General features: G+C 35.9%; 2 protein-coding genes across 5 annotated transcripts in view; one reads left to right on the top strand and one right to left on the bottom strand.

Annotated features, from left to right (window-relative positions):
• Positions 1–204: 204 nt before the first annotated feature.
• On the bottom strand, positions 205–20,188 carry mIF3 (mitochondrial translation initiation factor 3). The gene is made up of 3 exons (XM_090380803.1): positions 19,479–20,188; positions 17,082–17,331; positions 205–372 (listed from the first exon to the last, which is right to left on the bottom strand). The coding sequence occupies exons 1-3, from the start codon at positions 19,886–19,888 to the stop codon at positions 205–207; spliced, it is 828 nt and encodes a 275-aa protein (XP_090236929.1). The 5' UTR covers positions 19,889–20,188.
• Positions 20,189–20,199: 11 nt separating this feature from the next.
• LOC150080737 (cardiolipin-specific deacylase, mitochondrial) overlaps positions 20,200–22,981 on the top strand; it is a 132,383-nt gene continuing 129,601 nt past the window's right edge. For 2 of the 4 annotated variants that reach the window (XM_090381018.1, XM_090381016.1), the window contains exon 1: positions 20,200–20,306. The gene's annotated coding sequence lies outside the window, so the exon portion shown is untranslated. Of the gene's footprint in view, positions 20,307–20,651; positions 20,723–22,981 lie in introns of those variants that run through there. The other 2 variants (XM_090381019.1, XM_090381017.1) reach the window with 2 other exon arrangements.

Below are 22,981 nucleotides of genomic sequence, written 5' to 3'. Positions count from 1 at the left end.
GTTCAGATTTATAAGTGAAATGCATTCTAACATTCAGCGACAATAAAAATAAAACAACATCATCAGTTCTATAAACATTGTTCCTCTACTTTTATATCAAATAAAGTAAAAATTCAAATGAAAATGTTTTTACATTTTTATCATACACAGTATAAATGTAATTTTGGTAATAAATAGGCAAGTGAGGTTTTTTTGTTTTTGTTTTTAACTTTTATTCACATCTAGCTTTTTGTTAAAAGAATTTGAATCTACAACAGCTTTACTCTTAGGTGGATATATTTGGAATCTCAAATTATGACCTTTTAAACTCTTTGGAGAAAACCTTGCCTCTTCTGCTTTCAGTTCCTTCTCAATTTCATTATATATCTTTTCCTGCAATAAAAGCAAAAAACACTAAAGCTTTTTGCAAAGAGATTAGCATATGTCGTGTAACTGTAGTGTATTTCAACGGTTTTGAGTGGTATACTCTAGCCTTTTTCAAATCACACAACTCCAATCTATGGGGTATAATGTTTAAAGTATACATTTTATTTTTAAACAAGTACAATGAAACTTCTGCACCAAACCCTCCTCCTTGTACCCCCAGGAGTACTGTATATGCAACCTCATTGAGAAACATTAATCTAATGAATGTTTATTATGAACAAATTCAATTTAAAATTAAATGAAAACTGATTAATACATAAAGATTAGCTCTATGCCAGCATTTCACAAAAAAAAATAAAAAAAATAAATAAATACAAGTAGTTATTTTAAAACTTTTAGTATGTATTTCTAAGACACAGGACAACACCACTTATTTTGAGGCTTCTTAGACAAAAACTACTGATTTAAAATTTCTTTATTTAAAAACTTTTTTTCTACTTCAATGTGTGCAAGCTCTTATTTTTGCCCAACAATTCTCCTCATTTAATGTACTCCGTTATTTTAACTCTGACATTATTTTTTTGCAGTAGTGTGTAAAAATGTATTGGAAAGTTGGCTCTGCATTGGAATGCTTCAAATCTTCCATAATGTATGTTAACTAACTGATTTTGTACTGAAGCAACTAAGACCACAAGGTGTCAGTGCATTGTGTCTTAACTGTGGGTATTTTATGATGTATGCCCATTTCTTGGATGAAAAAAAATCAGTCTGGAGAGGAACCATGCACCTCTCATCTGAGACTGATTAACAGAGCCACTGCATGAAAAAAAACCCATTAAAATTTCTTCCATTTCAATGGACTCAAACCCAAACCTTTTCCACAAGGTGTAGATGATCAGCAATTATAACCACTGTGCTAGGCACAGGGTCTTTATTTAATTTAATTTGATTAAAATTAATTAATTTTAAATAATTTAATGTTTTTACAGATTATTTTACATTATGCAGTGCACGCGCACACACTGGAGTTCCAGGAAAATCTACCACCTCTAATCTACTCACAATTTACATGTTATAAATTTATGAATTCATTAGAGGTTAAATGAAAATAAAAGATATGTACACCATATGAGAAATTATTTTATGACATTTTTTTTGATCTTGATGTGTTACCATATCAAGATCCAAAACAATGGGCTGTGCACATACTCTCACAAAGTAATGTATTCCTTCAAGGAACTAAACAGTTGCACCACTAAAGTTGCCAAAAAAAATTTTTACTTTTTTACCTGGTGGATTCTATTTAGAAGCCATATTTGCAATATCTATCCCATGTTGTAAACACAGCTATGGAAGGAATAAATAAATGTCTACAGCTTGAAGTTTTAAAAGATGGTGAACCACACCGCATCTTTTAAAACTTCACTCAGTCAGCAAAAATAGTATTGGAATTAGCAATTTAATTTACTCTTGATTTTTTAAGGAGTCCTTATGTGCTATAATGTAATAACTAGATCGTATGTATAGCTTAGCTTAATTTTCAGCACTCACCTCATAACTGAGGTGAGTGCTGAAAATTAAGCTAAGCTATACATACGAATCTGTAGCCGAGTGGTCATGAGCGGGAGTGCAGTAGCATGCGCTCTTTGAGTAGACCGGGGTTCAAGCCCCTGACTGCTGAATACGGTCGATCTGCCAACCCGCACTGGACCAGCGTGGCAGATTATGGTCCATTTCCCTCAGCATGAATTGTTGAGGAGGCTTCCATCCTGCAGTGGGTTGATAATGGCTGCACTTTACCTTTTATACATACGAACCAATTTAATTTACTTATTGCAGTCTGAACTTGCATATTTTCATGTAACTTCTAACAGTATGCAACTTCTAATAATAGGCAACATATTTTCATGTAACTTCTAATAATATGCAACAGTATGGTGACAGTTTGATAACTCAAATCTGTCACAATACTTAAATCAATAATATTTTTCTAATGACGAATTATTTATTTTTATGTAGCATTCTAAATGTGTGGATTACGAAATTTAATGAAAATCCATTGAACATAACCTGAGATATTAAAAAGGTCTATGTTAAAAAGATGTGTACTGAAAAAAAAATAATAATAATAAAAAAAAAAAGACTGTTGGATTTCTGCTTGTTAAATTTTAAAGAAATTTAGGATAACCCAAGAAACCTTTAAAAACTAGAAATCCATTCAATGGAAGTCCCATTATTAAATATGGATAGTTCTGTTATTTTGGAAAACTGGCTACTTTTTTCATAGTGCATTTTGTATAATATTCATATGGCATATCACATTATGTCTGTACATAGCATGAGTTTATGAGTTAATTAGCAAGCTGGATAGATTAAAAAACAGGAATTATTCCCAAGAAAATACGCATTTCCTCTACCTGAGATCAAATAATAAAATCTTGACTGAAAAAACCTTTAAGAAATCTTCCATCATCAACAAAATTTGAACCCCAAAACTTGAACCACAGCTTTTTATGTGGTGCATATTCATATTGTGAAGCAAATAGGTACTTGAGTATTTGCAAAAAAAAACAAAGCATTCATTACATTCTTAATGAGGATGAGGGATACTGAATGGCAAAACAGATAATGTTAATGAACTTTAAGACAGGATAAACAATGAAATGCAATAAAAAATGTTAGAATAACAGTTACATATCACAAAATATTTATAATGAAAGTAATTATTAAATGCAATTTTTTATATTTCTTTAATGAAAAAAATCAAAAATTAAAAATGTGCTTTTTTTAAAGCTTATTTTCAATAAAACAAACTTTTATTAAACCCTTAAGTACAATTATCAGATGACATGATGTAAAATTGTAAACTTCTTAATACTTAAATTCTTCACATAAAATGCAAACAATTTCAGTAACGTTGGCATCTTGTCTATCAGCATTCTTCATGAAATATGTAACAGTGCAAAAAAAACCCAATCACTCCCAAAATTACTAAAGTAAGATTTTAGGAAAGGTAGACAGATCAACAGCCACTAATCATGAACAAGCAATTAACTATCCAAGTAGTAAATAACTGCAGCACTGTTGTGCTAAAGAACACAGATCAAAGAGACAATGATATTCATTAAAGTTAAAAATTTTTTTCACTTTAATGAATAAACATAATGAAAGGTTATGTACCTTTAATGAAAGATACACAGTAAACTGGCAGGGAATGAGAAATTATTTAATTTCACTGAATATTTCATTACTTGAGCATTCATCACACTAACATTTTACTGTAGCACCTACAAGATTACCAAAGGCAGACTGACTGCAATTTTTCAGATATTTCTGCCTTTGTCATACAAATTTTTGAACAATTACATAAAACAATAATAATAATAATAATAATAATAAAAAAAAACCACCTGAGACAGTACAATTTCTGGCAGAAAGTTAAATCAGTTAAAATCACATACAGTATATATATATATATATATATATATATATATATATATATATATATATATATATATGTGATGTAAAAGTTAGGCAAAAGTAATAAAAATAAATAAATATCAATATGAAGCCATCATTAGAGGCAGCAAATGCACATCCTCCACATGAAGCCTAATTATATCTGATAATTAAAATAAATATGATAGTGACAAATGGGCCTGGAGTACTGGGGTCCATAGTTTAACAGATATTTATTTAAAGTATACCCAGTATAAAATAAAATAAAATAAAATATTTCCAGAAGCTTTCGGAACTCGTGTCCCTTTCTCAACTGACTCAAAAAACATCAGCCAGTAGTACGGCAAAAATGCAGAGCGAAACGAAACGTAAAATAATGTAAAATAAACAAACAGGGAAGGGAAAGTAGAGATAATAAGACAAAAAGGTAGTCGATAATCCCCTGTATAATTTAGTCATTATACAGGGGATTATCGACTACCTTTTTGTCTTATTATCTCTACTTTCCCTTCCCTGTTTGTTTATTTTATATTATTTTACGTTTTGTTTCGCTCTGCATTTTTGCCTTACTACTGGCTGATGTTTTTTATTTTAAATATCATATTTATTTTAATTATCAGATATATATATATATATATATATATATTTTTTTTTTTTTTTTTTTTACTATTCACTTGGGCTTTCTGTAAAGAGAAAGCCCACTGCTTACATGCTATGAGTTAATTTTGGCTTCTGTCCACACTGTAGACACTTGGACTGGCTCCAGGTATAGATTAGCATTAGCAAAGGCACGAGGCAAGAAAGCAAGCTTATATAGCATCAGACAAAAAAAAAAAAACCCTTATTTTACCCACACACTTGCTACAAATGTTTCTCAAGTTCTGCCTTGAATCTATTTGACCTATCAACTTCTACAATGACAGATGGAAGTTTGTTCCAGCAATCAACCACCTGCTGGCTAAAGGCAAACTTCCACACATCTATCCTACAACTGTCTTTCCTCCATTTGAATTTATACCCACTCAGGCGATTATTCTGAGCAAGAGGAAGAATCGCATCAGCATTGAGCATGCCCAAACCATTCAAGGCTTTATACAACACAATCAGATCACCTCGCAGGTGCCTAGTCTCCAGACATTGTAATTTCCAAAACTTAAGCCTTTCTTCGTAAGAGCAACCCTTTGTTCCATTCACTAATCTTGTTGCCCTTCTCTGTACTCATTCCAACAGCTCTACGTCCTTCTTAAAATGAGGCCTCCAGATCTGTATACAGTACTCAAGGTGTGGCCTTACCATTGCCTTATACAAGAGGATAATCACCTCCTTATCACTGCTAGAAAAATTCCTGTATATCATTGACAAAACACCATGAGCTACTCTTGCAGACCATCTGCACTGCTCAGAAAACTTCGTATCTGCCTGCTCAATTACCCTCAGGTCCTTTTCATTCTCTACCACTGTCAGTGTGGTACCACAGAGTTGATACGTTACTCTGGGATTACTGCTTCCCATATGTAGTACTTTTCATTTGTCTATGTTAAACTTCATTTGCCAACTCTCAGCCCATCTGCTCAACTTTTCTAGATCCTGTTGCAGCAGTGTACTGTCATTAACAACCCTGCCAACCTTCGTATCATCTGCAAACTTGGACATTAAGCCTGATATACCACCATCAATATCATTTATAAATACAGAAAACAACAATGGACCCAACACTGAACCCTGAGGGACTCCACTAATAACATTAGTCCCCACATAGCAGTGTCCATTGACTACCACTCTCTGTCTTCTCCCACTCAACCATCCCTTTATCCATAGCAGCACTTTTCCTCCAATGCCACACTGCTCCAATTTGTGCAGCAGTCTTCCATGTGCAACAGTATCAAAGGCTTTTCTAAGATCCAAATATATGATATCAAAGTTATTCTTTGCATCCAGTTCCTTTGTGACTACATCATAGTATCCAATCAAATTAGTCAGACAAGACTTCCCCTTAACAAACCCATGCTGTGTCCGAGCTATAACTGAAGTCTTGTCTAGATGATCCTGCAATGCTTCTTTAACCAGTGCCTCCATTAATTTCCCTGGAACAGAAGTTAAACTAACAGGTCTGTAATTACCTGTCTCTCTCTTTGAACCTCCTTTGTGGATTGGGTTCACATTTCCACATCTCCAGTCCATGGGTACCTCCCCTGAGTCCAGGGAATGCCTCCTTTAATATAACTGGATAGATTCAATCCACCCCAGGTGCCTTTCTTTTGTTTATTTTCAACAATTTCTCCTCCACTTTACTCTCAGTTATTACAAGATTATCTAGATTACTGCCAGAGTTGAATACACCTCTGGCATTCCCCTCCCTGAATAACTCCTCATGTGCGAATGTCGATGCAAAATATTCATTTAGTTTGTTAGCTACCTGAGCAGGATCATCAACAGTTGAACCATCGATATCAAGTGGACCAATCTGATTCATCCCCTTCCTTCTACATAAGTAAAGAACTCTTTGTTGTTTTTCTTTGCATCCTTTGCCAAATATTTCTCGTAATCTGCCTTCGCCTGCCTAACCTTCTTTGTAATTTGGTTACAGACCAGCTTATATCCATCATAGACTTCTGTGTCACATGTTAATTTATATGTATCCCATGCATTTTTCTTCTCTGTCACATGTCGGGCACGAGAGTAACCTTGTTCAGGTGAAGTTTTTACGGCTGAGGAACATAGAGAAGTTTTTTCTGTTTTATTAAATTAAATTGGCTTGAATTGGCATATTAACTTATTTCCTAGAGTAGCTCTATATTCCTAGTTACGATACTTAGTTTAAATTTTAACGTAGATAGAGATTTTGTAGGTTATTAGTATCGGTAAGGGTATCCAACCCACGAGTTTCACAAATTTTGCAGAGCCGGCGATCCGGAAGTTTTTTAGCTATAGTTAGCTGCTTTATTGACCAATTGTTAAATTGGTCAATAAAGCAGCTTGACCAATTGAAAAATATTAAATTATTTTCTGTAAGTAGCTTATAGACCTAGGCAAGATACTTGATTTATTCTGAATTGAGACAGCGAGATTTTGGAAGTTAATTAATATTTAAGTGTCTGTAGATTAATATTTACTGTTCGTAACTTGCCAACATTGTTATATGATACAATGTTATATCCCAAATTAGATAGAGTTAGCTTAGTATAGTATAGTATATAATATTATCAATTAATCAGTAAATTTATTAATCTTGTTGAACTTCATTGTCAATTAAATTGTACTTTTAATTAAATACATATAACGACTTAGATTTTACGAACGTAACATAATTAATTAATACATAACTTTATACAGAACTTATATAAAGAAACTCGAAGATGACACTTAAAAAATATATAGAGATAGTGTTACAACTGCATTGGGATACAAGTTTAGAGTTATAATTTTGTACTGAAATTGAATCGGAATCATGACTCAGACCAGAGCAGCAAAGCAAAAGGCTCAAGCTAAATGGAGTGCTGTGGCTCAGGGGAAAACTGAGGGGGGCAGTTGCCCTCTGAATCATAGCCTTTTAAAATGCTTGATGTTTGTGGAGCAATAAGGTACGGGACATGATATTGCCAAGAGGGGATGTCTTTGTGTGCGCGTGATGTAATGAGTTTGAGGAAATGAGGCGACAACTCAGCGTTGTTATGGGTCTATATGAGAGTTTGAAGGACAGGGTGGATGCCCTCAAAGGATCTAATTTGAGGGGCCCATCAAGCTCTCAGCTGCCCACATCAAGACCAGAGCTTGCACTTGATCATCACGCAACACAGCGGCAACACCCAAGGCAGAATGTGCTGGTCCCACAGGAACTAACAGTTGTTAGTGACTCTATTGTTAGGGAAACGGGGAACATGTTATGTAAAAAGGATAGGTGGAACTGGACCAGGGTATGGCTGCCAGGGGCAAAGCTTGATGACGTTGTAGAGCAGATAGCATCTTTTAAGGGCACAAAGGGTGATATTGTTGTACACGTTGGCACTAACGATATTAAGAGTAGGAGACCGGCAGAATTGCTTAACAAGTACAGATCACTGTTGAAAAAAAGACATGAATTAGGGTTGAATTTGAAAGTGTCTGCAATTCTGCCCAGACATGATAGGAGGGAGTATATGATGAGAGCCTTGTCGATCAATTCAGCCCTGGAAAGATTGTGCAAGGTGGAAGGTAGAAATTTTTTCAGCCTGGTCTGTACTTGTTAACAGGAGAGACTGCTTCTACAGGGATGGGATACATTTAAACAGAAAGGGTGCAAGAATATTTGCTGATGCTATCGAGGCAGTGTTAGGTGAGTCTGAAAACTGCTAGCTTGGGGAGATACAAGGACTAATAGATTAACAGTAGCGACTGGCAGAGGTGAAAGCGATTTTTGCATTGCTTCTATTGGAATGAGCAGCAGCCTGGAAAACAAGATGCAGGGTATTTCAGAGCCTGCTGGGAGTCATTGCGGTACAAGTAAACACATGGGTTGCGTTAGGGTAGCTAAGAATATGAGTAGGTGCATGTATACTTGCATGTACACCAATGCTAGCAGTTTGGTAAATAAATTTGATGAATTTGATGTATTGCTCAGAACATCAAAGGCAGATATTGTTGGGATATCAGAGACGTGTGTCACACAGATATAAGGAATGCAGAACTGGAATTTTGGGAGTACAATGTGTACAGGAAGAATAGACAAGATAGGAAGGGAAAAGGGGTTATACTATGAGTTAAGAAACACAAAATCCAAGGAAGTGAAGCCAGTCAACATTGCTGGACAGTGCAGTGTCGAGTCAGTTTGGTGTGATATAAGTTGGTCTATAACCAAGTCACAAAGCAGATTAGGCAGGAAAAAGCAGATTATGAGAAATCCTTGGCAAAGGATGCAAAGAAAAACAACAAAGAGTTCTTCACCTATGTAAACTCTAGAAGGAAAGGCATGAATCAGATTGGTCCACTGGATATTGATGGTTCAACTGCTAATGATCCTGCTCAGGTGGCTAACAAACTAAATGAATACAAAAGTGTAAAGTGTAAAGTGTTCATTGTCTAACGGCCCAAGGGGTTTCCCCCATCTCCGTGTTGTGTACTTTGTTTGTGAAACACAGAACACTGTGAAGGCCAGAGATTTTAAAAAGTTTAAGGTACATGTTTATGTTCTGTTGTTCCTCTGACCTTTTAGCCGTTGGACCCCTAGTGGGACCCCGCGTCGCCCACACTAAATGAGTACAGTAAACCCCACTATTCGCGGTCGCTGATTTAATATAAAGTGAAACCTAAAAAAATGTGAATTTTAAATCGCCGTGAACATTTTCCGGCATAAAAAACATGGGCGTGGCTACAATCATCTTTCCCGGTCAAAACAGCGCTCAGTGGGTGGGGGGAGAGGGATGACAAAATCGTGAGCGTGGATGTTTCTCACTAATCCTTGTTCAGTATGTGTTATGCGCTTGTCATGGAAGGTTTCGTTGTTTGCTTTTAATTTATATGCTTATAAATTGAATATATTTATAAATTTACAAATTGATATGCTTACAAAAGTGAAAAATCTACCGTTTTGCAGTGTGTTAGTGTAAACAGACTTTTTCGAGTGTATTAACGGTAGAAAGTGACTTTATCGTGGACAAATTCTTTTCTAACCCCTACAAAAATATGGCTACGAATAACAAGGGAATTGTGAAAAGATCAAAGAAGGTGATGACATTAGCAAGTAAAATTCAGTTATTAGACAAAATTTCTAATGGTGAAAGTGTCTCATCAGTGGCAAAACATTATAAAATCAATGAGTCAACAGTACGATCAATCAAGAAATCGGAAGAAAAAATCTGTCGCAGTGTCCATGAAAACGCGCTAATTGCTTCAAAAATTTGCTCTGTAACTCGTGATGTTAAATTTGAAAAAATGGAAAAAGCATAAAATCTGTGGATAGAAGACCAAACTCAAAATAAAATTCCCTTAAGTTCACTCATCATTCGTGAAAAGGCAAAACACCTTTATCAACACTTTAGCGAAACTGGTGATAGTACTGGCGGGATAGGTTTTTTAGCTATAACAAAGGTGCTGGATTCAAAGATTTGTTTGAAATTTCTAATAAATATCACATTTAATATTAAATTGTTTCTTATTTTCATTTCGATGCCTTATGCTTGCATTTCACTATGTACTGTCTATGTACATAGTCATATTATTAAGGTACATATAATACATATACAGTAATACCCCGAAGTTACGCGATAGGTGGGTCCGACGAAAATCGCGTAAGTCGAATTCGCGTAAGTCGGGGTACAACTTTGCATATAAATACATATAAATTTTGCTTAATTGGGACCAAGGACTAACAAAAACACTAGTTTAGAAGAAAAATATTAATAAAATTGCAGTTCTTTATACATATTAATACAAAATATGTATTAAAAAAACAAATGACTTACGTTAAAAAGTTATTTCGATGTCGATGGCTTCATAAAATCTAACAAATTCGTCTGACGACACAGCGCGTTCCTTTTTTTCACGCAGAATTTCTTCGTAGCAAGCTAATAATTTTTTTATTCCTTGCTTTGTAGCTATAACGCGTTCTTCGTTGGAGTCTTGTTTTCTAAAATTTTTAAGCCCTTTAACAATTGAGATCTTTTCAATTTTCAACCTGTCAAGTTTGCAATTGTCATGTGCTTTTCGCCGTTGCTTCATTTAGGCCTGTAGCACGTGCAATATCACATGGTCTTTCATTTCGCTCAAAGCGTTTCACAATTTCATATTTTTTCTCTATCGACAGAGGCGGACTGGCCATAAGCCTTACCGGGGAAACCCCGGTGGGCCAGTGTGATTTTGGCCATAAACCATAGTATGAGGCCACTACAAATTTTCCCGGGTAAGAATTTTTGATCCAGTCCGCCTCTGTTTATCCATAATTGCTTTTCTTTTTCTCTCTGAATCTGCAGTGTCTTCACCAGGACGCTTCCTTTTCACACCTTTTAATTTTACTAATTTTTAGGGAATAAAGCACAATTACAAAACGAGGAGCACCCTTGATACGCATAAACAAAGCTGCGCGCATGCAGCAACTGAATAAACAACACCATAAAGGCAGAGATACACTATTAACACCTCACATTTCTAGGGGTTACTACCATAAAACAATAAAAATCCAGTTGCGTTTCTGCAAGTGAAATCTGTTATAAACGGGTAGTAAACTCCATCTAATTGCATTTGCGATTATACCGATAGCTGGAATTGTGTTGGTTTTTACGTTATTATGGTGAAATGTGTTTCCCCTTCACTGATATAAAAAACATAAAAGCAGCAAAGTTGAATTTTGTTCATCTTTTGCTTCAATCTCCGCCGTCGCACCGTATATCGATAACATATGAAAAACGACCTTGAAGATAGTGGGCGGCAGCGTTGCCAAAGGAAAAAATCAAGAACCGCGTAACTCCGAGTTCGCGTAAGTCGGGGTAGCGTAAGTCGGGGTATTACTGTATAGACAAAATTTTAGACTAGTTTTTCTTATATATTTCATACTTTGGAACAAAACCCCTGTATTACTATGGGGGCCATAACTCAGTATTCGCGTTTTCGGTATTCGTGGCATTTCTCAGGAACGTAACCCCTGCAAATAGCGGGAGTTTACTGTATTTTGCATTTACATTCACCCATGAGGAGTTATTCAGGGAAGGGAATGCCAGAGGTGAGTTAAACTCTGGCAGTGAGCTGGATGATTTTGTAATAACTGAGAGGAAAAGGGAGGAGAAATTATTGAAAAACAAAAAAAAGTCACCCAGGGTGGACGGGATCTATCCAGTTATATTAAAGGAGGCAGCAAAGGAAGTAAGCAAACCCTTAGCCATAATTATGAGAGCTTCTTTGGACTCAGGGGAGGTACCCATAGACTGGAGATGTGCGAATGTGACCCCAATTCACAAAGGACGATCAAAAGGCAACACAAGTAATTATAGACATGTTAGTTTAACTTCTGTTCCAGGAAAATTAATGGAGGCACTGGTTAAAGAAGCACTGCAGGATCATCTAGATGAGACTTCAGTTATAGCTCGGACACAGCATGGTTTTGTTAAGGAAAAGTCTTGCCTGACTAATTTGATTGGATACTATGATGTGGTTACAAAGGAACTGGATGCAGGGAATAACTTTTATATCATATATTTGGATCTTAGAAAGGCTTTTGATACTGCTGCACAAATTGGAGCAGTGTGGCATTGGAGGCAAATTGCTGCTATGGATAAAGGGATGGCTGAATGGGAGAAGACAGAGAGTTGTATTCAATGGACATTGCTCATCGTGGACTAATTTTATTAGTGGAGTCCCTCAGGGTTCAGTATTGGGCCTATTGTTGTTTTCTGTATTTATAAATGATATTGATGATGGTATATCAAGCTTAATGTCCAAGTAGTTTGCAGACGATACGAAGGTTGGCAGTGTTGTTAAGGACACTAATGACAGTACGCAGCTGCAACAGGATCTAGAAAAGTTGATCAGATGGGCTGAGAGGGGGCAAATGAAGTTTAACATTGACAAATGTAAAGTACTACATATGGGAAGCAGCAACCCCAGAGTGATGTATCAACTCTGTGGTATTACACTGACAGTGGTAGAGAACGAAAAGGACCTGGGGTAATTGTAAAGGCAAATATGAAGTTTTCTGAGCAGTGCAGACGGTCTGCAAGAGTAGCTCATAGTGTCTTGTCAATGATATACAGGAATTTTTCTAGCAGAGATAAGGAGGTGATTATCCCCTTATATAAGGCAATGGTCAGGCCACACCTTGGGTACTGTATACAGGTCTGGAGGCCTCATTTTAAGGAGGATGTAGAGCTGTTGGAACGAGTACAGAGAAGGGCAACAAGATTAGTGAATGGAACAAAGGGTTGCTCTTATGAAGCAAGTCTTAAATTTGGAAATTACAGTGTCTGGAGACTAGGCACCTGCGAGGTGATCTGATAGAGGTGTATAGAGCCTTGAATGGTTTGAGCATGCTCAATGCTGATGGAATTCATCCTCTTGTTCAGAATAATCATTTCAGAGGGCATAAATTCAAACTGAGAAAAGACAGATGTAGGATAGATGTGTGGAAGTTTGCCTTTAGCCAGTGGGTGGTTGGTTGGTGGAACAGATTTTCATCCTATGTTGTGGAAGTTGATAGCCTAAATAAATTTAAGGCTGAGCTGGACAGGTACTTGGAACGAACGGAGGGGGTGAAATGGGAGCGTGTTTTTTTTTTTTTTTTTTTTGGCTGATGCTGCATAAGCTTGCTTTCTTGCATCGTATGCCTCTACTAATGCTAATGCCTAATTAGTTTATATGTGACATCCATTTAGGCCTAAATATTGAACAATATTTCTTTGTTGGTATGAAAAGCCTAGTAGCTTCCAAGATTAATTCTTTGAATGCTTCCCATTTTGAATTTGCTGTTGGTAACATCATCAGTTGGTTCCGCTGTATAGAATTCAAATGCAGTAATACCCCGACTTACGCAAACTCGGAGTTACGCGGTTCTTGATTTTTTCATTTGGCAACACTGCCACCCACTATCTTCAAAGTCGTTTTTCATATACTATCGATATACGGTGCGATTACGTAGAGTGAGAGTGAAAGATGAACAAAATTCAACTTTGCTGCCGCATGAGCTGCACACACATATACAAGAATTTGCATTCCAACTGTCATATTTATATGTGTGCGTTCGAATTCGTGCTCATCTTTTGTCGGAAATTATATTGTTTTCACAAATAAAAAAACTTTCCAGGCTTTAAGGTTTCCAAAGACCAATTGACAATGATGGTTGGCGGGAATGCAGCTGGTGACAGCAAGTTAAAACCTCTCTTAATGTGTCGCTCCGAAAACCCAAGAGTTTTAAAAAATATAGCTAAAATTAGCTTACAGTGATTTGGAAGCCAAATCATAAAGCTTGGGTGACAGCTTCCGTTTTTGAGGACTGGTTTTGTCACCACTTCATACCCGAAGTCGAACATTATTGCAAGTCTAAACAGATTCCATTTAAATTGATCCTTCTTATTAACAATGCACCCGGTCACCCTCCTGCTACCCTAATTAATTTCGACCAACGTGTGAAAGTTGTTTATGCCTCCAAACACAACCAGCTTACTTCAACTGATGGACCAGGGAGTCATCAAAACATTCAAAGCCTACTACACGAGGCTTTCGTTTGCACGTCTGAATGAAGCTTTGAGACAAAATTGTTAAAGACTTTTGGACATCTGTTAAAGGCTTTTGGAAACAATTCAATGTTTTAGATGCCATAAGAATCATTGAAGAATCTTGGGATGAAATTCACAAAAAAAACATTGAATGGTGTTGGAAGAAACTTTGTCCATTTTTTTTCAAAAACGAGACGAAAACAATGACAGAAACTGATCATGTCGCTCATATGATAGAAGAAGTTGTTAATCTTGCCAGGCAATTAGATTTGGAAGTCAATGGTGATGATGTCAACGAGCTGTTGGATTCACATAGTGAGGAGCTGACAATGAATGAGCTCATAGAGATGCGTGAGCAAAACGTCACTGAATTATCCGACACTTCAGACCCAGTTCCACCAGAAAAGCACATGACAATTGCAAGGTTGACAGAAGGTCTCAGCTCAATTGAAAAGGGCTTAAAAATTTTAGAAAACAGACTCCAATGAAGAAAGCGTTATAGCTACAAAGCAAGGAATAAAAAATTATTAGCTTGCTACAAAGAAATTCTGCGTGGAAAAAAGAAGGCGCTGTGTTGTCAGACGAATTTGTTAGATTTTATGAAGCCATCAAAATAACTTTTTTACGTAACTCTTTTATTTTTTTAATACATAATTTGTATTAATATGTATAAATAACTGCAATTTTATTAAATATTTTTCTTTTAAACTAGTGTTTTTGTTAGTCCTTGGTCCCAATTAAACAAAATTTATATGTATTTATATGCAAAGTTGTACCCCGACTTACTCGAATTTCACTTAAGTGATTTTCATCAGACCCACCTATCGCGTAACTTCGGGGTATTACTGTACTGTCTCAGACCACTGTAGTCACCTTTATGAAAGCAAAAACCTTTCCTTTATCCTTGATGGTGATTACCTCTTTGAGTAAATCCCACTCCAGCACACTGTGATCACTGCCACCTAGTGGTTCTTTTATCTGCAGATTCTTAATGCATGAAGAATCACTACTGATAACCAGATCAAGAGTATTACTCCCTCTAGATGCCTCCTGAACATGCTGATGTAGAAAACAATAATCCAATAAATCCACAAAAGCCTTGCTGGTGTGTGAGTGACCAACCCATAAATTCCAGTCAATATCAGGGAAATTAAAATTCTCCATTATAAGACACGCTAATTTACTGGCCCACTCTATTTCTTTGCACAATTGCTCATTATACTCATCAGATTCATTAAGCCTATAACACACACCTACTCTCATTTTTCTTTTCCCAGTGCTTATGTCACACCAAACAGATTCAACATTGCATTGTCCACCCACATCAATTAGATGCACTTCCTTATGTTTTATATGTTTCTTAACTAACAGCATAACCCCTTCTCCCTTCCTGTCCTGTCTATCCTTTCTGTACACATGGTACTCCCCAAATTCCAGTTCTGCACTGCTTATGTCTGTGTGATACCATGTCTCTGATATCCCAACAATATCTGCCTTTGATGTCTTGACTAGCTCTTCAAGCTCATTGAATTTATTAACTATACTCCTAGCATTGGTGTACATGCAAGTATACATGCACCTCTTTCTACTCTTAGTTACACTAACAACCCATGTATTTACTTGTTCCACTATGACTCCCAGCAGTCCTGGAAATTCCCATTGCCTTGATTTCCAGGCTGCTGCTCAACTGCATTTCAATAGAAGTAGTGCAAGAATCACTTTTACCTCTGCCAGTGGCTACTGTTAATCTATTAGTCCGTGTATCCGCCCCAAGCTAGCAGTTTTCAGACCCGCCTCTTTGCCTCGATAGCATCACCAAATATTCTTGCACCCTTTTTATTTAAATGTATCCCATCCCTGTAGAAGCAGTCTCTCCTGTTAACAAACACAGACCAGGCTGAGAAAAATTCTACCCCTTGAGCCTTACACAATCTCTCCTATCATGTCTGATCAGAATTGCAGACACTTTCAAATTCAACACTAACTCACGGCTTTTTTCAGCATTGTCTTGTACTTGTTAAGTAATTCTGCCAGTCTCCTACTCTTAATATCATTAGTGCCAATGTGTACAACAATATCACCCTTTGTGCCCTTAAAAGATGATATCTGCCCTACAACGTCATCAACCTTTGCCCCTGGCAGACAGACCCTGGTCCTGTTCCATCTATCCTTTTTGCACAACATGTTCCCCATTTCCCTGACAATTCAGTCACCTACAACAACTAGTTCCTTTTGGACCAGCGCATTCTTCCTTGGGGGTTGCCGTTGTGTCGTGATGTTCAAGTGCAAGCTCTGGCATTGATATGGGCAGCTGAGAGCTTGATGGGCCCCTCAATTTAAATCCTTCAAGGGCATCCACTCTGTCCTTCAAGCTCTCATATAAGCCCATAACAATGCCGAGTTGGTGCCTGATTTCCTCACACTCCTTACATCGCGCACACACAAAGACATTCCCCTTGGCAATATCATGTCCCGTTCCTGATTGCTCCACAAACATCAAACAAGCAGTGCATTTCAACAGACTGTGATTCAGAGGACAACTGTCATCCTGAGTTCTCCCCTGAGCCACAGCACTTCCACTAGTTTGAGCCATTTGCTTTGCTGCTCTGGTCTAAGTCATGATTTCTATTCAAGTTCAATAAAATTCCAATACAAAATATAACCCTAAACCTGTATCCCAATGCAGTTATAACACTATATATATATGTATTTCGGTATTGAATATTATCTCCGAGTATTCGGTATTGAATATTTTTAATATATTACCATTAAACTCTTGTAATGCAAATATAAATCACTACTGTTTACCAAACATGCACTTAGGTGTTCTCTTACACAGTGATGAGATGTCAACAGAAAAAAAAGTTGTCAGGAAGATGGTGCTATATCAAAAAAAGTAATAATTTTTGAAATAGTACCTTTTATTCATAGTGTAATATCAAGGTAACCCATTGTGATGATGCATGCAAGAGTTCAATGCCATTAAGGAAACATTTTTCTTAGTAACATGAAAGAGATTCAAATCCAGTTATTACTGATGTAAATGATTAATAATTTATAAAATTAAATATTTATTCATACCATGCTTTGCTGTTGATCTCCTGTAATCAAAACAGTAATTTCACAATTCTTTTTGAGCCACTTCTTCAATGAGTTAATTTTGACTTTTAGATCATGTTGTCCAATTTGATGAGAAAGGGTAATTCTCTTTTGTTCTCTATCAGTGGCATTACTTTCATTTCTTTTTGTTTCACTCTTACTAAGATGAGAATCAGTCAATTTATACACAGGATACTTTTTCACAGCAGTTTGGGTGTCCGCTTTCATTAATCTGCAATACACAATATAAAAGCAGTTTTTCCTTTTCAATTCAATTTTATTTGGTAACTATGATAACTACATACTTTGCACCTACTCTACCTATTAATAACAAATCTATACTATTTTATATGCTATAAATAGAGTATGATTATAAAGTCTTATCTCACTTTAAAAATCAGTAACTCCAAAAAAAAAAAAAAAAGGGGACTAAAAATGCAACATTTGTTAATACTTCAATAACACTTTACAAAAAGTTACAATACAATATTAATAATTAACTCTGTACATGCTCCCTCATTCTCTAATAAATGATCTAGTTAAAAAAACTGTTATATACAGCTGTCATGAGCACATCATAGTTGGGAAATATATATATACACTAAATTTTTCAGGTAACTCCACAACCAAAAGTATGAATGGGGAGGTGGGAGGAATGAGACTGGCATATTTGGCAGGCCAACTATACAAAAAATGTCGACTGGTGTGTTTACTGAATATTTCTCTTATATCATTTTTAAAGTAGGGTGTAACACCATCCCATATGAATGCCGTCATCCAGAGGAGTTGTTTCGTGAATGCAGGAATATTCTTAGTTTATAAAAGGCTCGGATGTCAGCATCCATTAATTATCAAGTTTCCAAACAGCCTTTTCAATGAAAAAAGCATTAATTATAAACACTGATGTAAAGCCACACCATATGTTCTCTTTATGTACCCATCCACTGTATGGCTTAATAACTAATCTTCATCTTAAGCAACCCTGTCAGTATTATCTATCATGCACAATCACAATGACTTTGATAATCACAGTCGTTTGTTCTAGGGGAAATTCATGCAAACTCACCCATACACTTTATGAATGGTACTCCACAGAATTTTGGCAATGTTAGAGATGTTGATGTGCAATAGATATTGTCAGTTTTGGTTTGTTAGCTTTGTACTGTTCCAATGGACTGAACCACATCATGTGTTAATGATGGCCAGCCATTTCTAGTTTTAGGAGTGTGAAGGCCATCTTCTCAGAGCTGCAACATTATCATTAATTTAGTATGTGTTGGGCAAAATGATGCAAGGAAGCAAAGCTTTTACAGTATCAGTCAAAATAAAAAACAAATTATGTACTTTGTTTGCCCATTATTCTGATAATTAGCATTTGAGGTAACCTGACTAACATTGCCGGAATTGAAGGCCATCCATTTATTTGGAATTAGTACCCATTCTAATAGGGGGCTTGGGTTTTGCCACAACCCTCTAAGGCAGGGGTCGGCAACCTTTTTTGAGTGAAGAACTATTTTTGATCTAATTTAAAAAAAAAAAAAAAAAAAGACAATCTGAAGAGCCGCACCTCAGCTCAAGCTGGGAGGAGGAAGAGGGATGGGGAAGTTTTTTAAGAAATGGAATAGAGTGGGAAGGTGTTTTATTAAAAAAAAATATATTTTGAAATATTATTTATCAATACTGAAAAAACACAACAAACATCCAATTAGGTACGAATTAATGTGACTTTAGCTGCTGAACTTGTTGAGCGAGTCTCTCAATATCAGGCGAGTATGCCGTAATTTTCATCTTTAAACATGCTGAGAGACACATTGTTCAGCCAATTTATATTTGCCTGCAGAAATATGACGAACAAAAAAACTGAGAAGTCCAAATGCAAATATTTTAAAATTTATATACTTGTTCATTGCAGTCAAGTATATAAATTTGAAAACATTTATATTCATTGTATTCAATGCATGTCTACTCCATACATTGAACACAATTTGGTCTTGCTTTGGTCCAAATCCCCAATTTCAGTTTTAAGGCATTTTAGTCTTGCACTCCACATGTCCTTGATTTTTAAGTCCTCTAACTCCATTTCAAATTGTGCTTCACGTCGGCTAAAAGTTAAAGAATCGCAGTTACATGTTCAAAGAGATGCAGGTTGCCGACCCCTGCTCTAAGGGCTGGTTTTGATATGTACAACACTCTTTACATTATTAATCCAATTATTTCCACAAAATTTCTTCTCATCATTGCAATCTTCTTTCAGAGTAAAGCTGCAGAATAGAAATAAATCAAACAGAAATAGTTTAAATCCTCCTCACATTTTAAGTTTTGGCTGAAATTTTTTTTACAAAAGTTTGGTTACAAGCAGTGCAGATTTATAGTACTTACTTTAAATCCTTTTTCTTGGCAAGCAACTCTGCCTCAACTTTAGTTTTAATTCCCATTATTTTATCATCAGGTCCAATTAACATAATAAGCTGAACTGTCTTCTTATCTTCCCCTTTCTGCTCATCCTTATCTTCAATAACTTTTGAATAAAACATTACTTGCATAAAATTATTCATTCCAAACTGGCTGAGTGTCGGTGAAAAAGCATATGTATTACAGTTTGGAAAACATGGCATATAAGTAAATAAAGTAACTTTCTGTAGAAAATAATCATTGTTCCTATATTTGCAAGGATGGAATTTTCTTGACCTAATTAGCACTGCTATACTAATGGAATTATGAAGACTGCAAGAGTTATAAAGCCTATTTAATTTGTGCGTCACTAGCCCTGCTATTCTATATAAACTCATCTTTCAATTTACCTTCACCTTAACTTTTTATATGCCAGAAAGGATCGTTTCACATCAGTAACAACACAGAGTATACTACTCTGTAACAAGTACTCAAAGTTATGAAAACGGTAACATGTAGCATATGCCCCATTCAACTAACACAAAGATAAAAACAATTACGCGGTCATCGCGGAGCATAAACAAAATTATTTATCTTCCTATCAATCTTACTTCTACCGTTTTAATAACAACAGAAGGAAAAACAGCCATCTAAATCATTATGCGCATCGAAGCTGCGTGACTCTCATCACGTCTCGATTCGTGCATGGGTCAGAGTAAAGACCACAGAGAGTAAGAAACTCTGATAGAGGTGCTAAATATAGGAAAATAGAGGGCGTTTGTTATTCTCTGAGGGAAAGGGGACATTTTTGATAAGGTTTGAAATATTTTCTCGTTAAACGGTATTATTTTATATTTTGAACGTAAGTACGCAGAAAGGTAAGCATATTACCACATGTATTTGTAATATGCTTGAAATTATTTGAGAAAAATAATTTCTTTCCTTTAAAAATATAACTATGATTGAACTGTGTACTTTAATTTTGTTAATTTTTTGGAATCACTTGCATTTTTCAAGGTTCTCTTGCTCTTTTAACTATTTAATTGCACTATTAATTCGATAGTAAATGTAATTAGATAGTATTCCTGTTATCTAGTGTGTGTTTTTTAGCAGGAAGGCGATATGCACGTGCTTCCTTGTTTAATTTTTCATGTGTAAACATCTGAATAAAACTGTAAATCAGCTAGTAATCAAGTTTAATTCGTGTCCAAGATAAGCGTTAGGAAAGCGAGGTAACTGGGCGAAAAACTGAAATCACAATGTCGGTTATGTGGTTTTTATTTTATTTTATTTTATTAATCTTTTCCCGCATTATTATTATTATTATTTTTTTTTTTTTTGACACATTCAAGGCTAGTGAAGTAGTCTTCATAGAAATTGTATACAGTACTTGTGCCAGTTCTGACAACATTACAAAAATAGTTTATTAGCGTTGCAGCCTTCGGTAAAATAAAAAAATCGATAATAAAAGAAAATAAGCAAGCTTTTAGACCCATTTTATGTGGCAGATGTTAAAAAAAAACAAAAAAAAACCAGTTCTAAATTAGTTTAAAATCCATATATTAACAGGACAAATGGCACTCCAAAACTGGAAGAATGATTGTCTCTACCCGACATTGCGCGAAATTTGGAAAGCCCCTTCACACACATACAATTACATTTGTGATAATGTAAAACATTATTAAAGCAAGCTTATACAGCATCAGCTAAAAAAAAAATACTACCCACCTCATCTGTCCATCTCCCTCTAATAATATGTCTGATTCCTCCTTAAATTTATTCAAACTACCTACTTCCACAACACTAGATGGTAGTTAGATCCAGCAGTCACTCTAGAGCCAAAAGATTTTTCCAATTTATTAATTCATATAATTTAATTTAGAGTACTTTGCTGCTTTATATTGTATATTATGTTAAAATCATCTTACATATATTACATTATCTTATATATATTATTTGGCACACAATATCATCAGATGCTGATACACCATAAAATCCCTAAATAACCAATAAACCATCTTTGGCTCAGTTTATGGCCCCTTATGTATGTTGTCCCAGAAAGAGTAAGAATATCATATTTAACTGTCTCAATCCACTTAAGCCCTGAACACTTCAGTCATGTCATCTCCTCACAAGTGCCTTGTTTCCAAGTGCTGCAATTTGCTGTGCCAGATCTTTTATGGTAAGAGTACTCCTTTGTGTTCTTGACTAATGTAGTTGCATTTCTCTGCACCTGTTTTAAGAGATTACATTCTTCTTAAAATGAGGGTTTTAGACCTGTGTGCTGTAACCAAGGTGTGTATTAACCATATCCTTATACAATGCCATAATCATTTCCTTGTCTCTGTTGGCAAAGTGGCAAAGTTCCTCTATATCATTGATACCTTGAGCTGTTCTAAGAGCCTGCATGCACTGTTCAGAGAACTTCATGTCAGACTGTACAAATGCTCTAGATCTCTTTTGTTCTTCACCACCTTCAGTGTGATACCACCTAATTGGTATGTTATTCTTGGATTACAGCTACCCATGTGCAGTATCTTGCATTTTTTTTTTTTTTTTTTTTTTTTTTTTTATGTGAACCCCAAACATGAGAGGTATTAGAACCTATAGTACTTAGTACCGTGCTTGGGTTAGGGTTGAAGGAGAAGTATGGGGGGAGGGGGATGCCGGAAACTTTGCTCTAGAGACTAAACATGGGTTTCACCACTTCAAGCCTCCAATAAGCAAAGTGGTGGTATTTCACCGGTTTGCCAATGTTAAACCTCAATTGGCACTTTTCATCCCATCTGCCTAATTTTTCTAGTTCTTTTGCAGTAGTATGTCAATTCCTGTCATTAACCACCTTGCCAACCTTTGTATCATCTGCAAACTTAGACAATAAGTTTTATATGCCTTCATCAATATTCTTATTAAATATTGTAAACAGTAAGGGTCTCCACTAATAATCCTTTTCCAAGAACAACAGTGCCCATTTATAACCACCCTCTGTCTTCTGCTATTGAACCATCCCTTTATCCATAGCAGTAACTTGCCTAGTAATACCACAGTGCTCCAGTTTGTACAGCAGTATTTCATATGGAACAGTATCAAAAAGTTTTACTGCAATATGCACCAAGTTATAATTTGAGATTGGTACACTTCTTACATTGGTTGCATTGAAAAGAATTGCCAGATTAGCTCGTAGGTCTGTCTACCAGACCAGCCTTAGAATACATGCCACAGGCTATACAAATGAAGAAGTTGTGACTCACATTGGAAATGCCCACAGGCATTTCCGATTAAGTCTTAGTAGTAGTAGTAGTAGTAGTAGTGGCACATGATGCAAGAAAGCAAGTGTAGGAGCTTATGCAGCATCAGCCAAAAAAAAAAAAAAAAAAATCACACCATTCCCTCCAAATGCCTGTCCAGTTCCTCCTTAAATTTATTTAACCTATCAACTTCTACAACGACAGATGGAAGTTTGTTCCAGCAATTAACCACCCGCTGGCTAA

This window comes from Mastigoproctus giganteus, chromosome 9 (genome assembly GCF_048544385.1).
Source record: "Mastigoproctus giganteus isolate SK-2022 chromosome 9, ASM4854438v1, whole genome shotgun sequence".
Taxonomy (NCBI): domain Eukaryota; kingdom Metazoa; phylum Arthropoda; class Arachnida; order Uropygi; family Thelyphonidae; genus Mastigoproctus; species Mastigoproctus giganteus.
The sequence above is the reverse complement of the archived record's forward strand: the minus strand, read 5'-3'. Positions and strand labels throughout refer to the sequence as shown.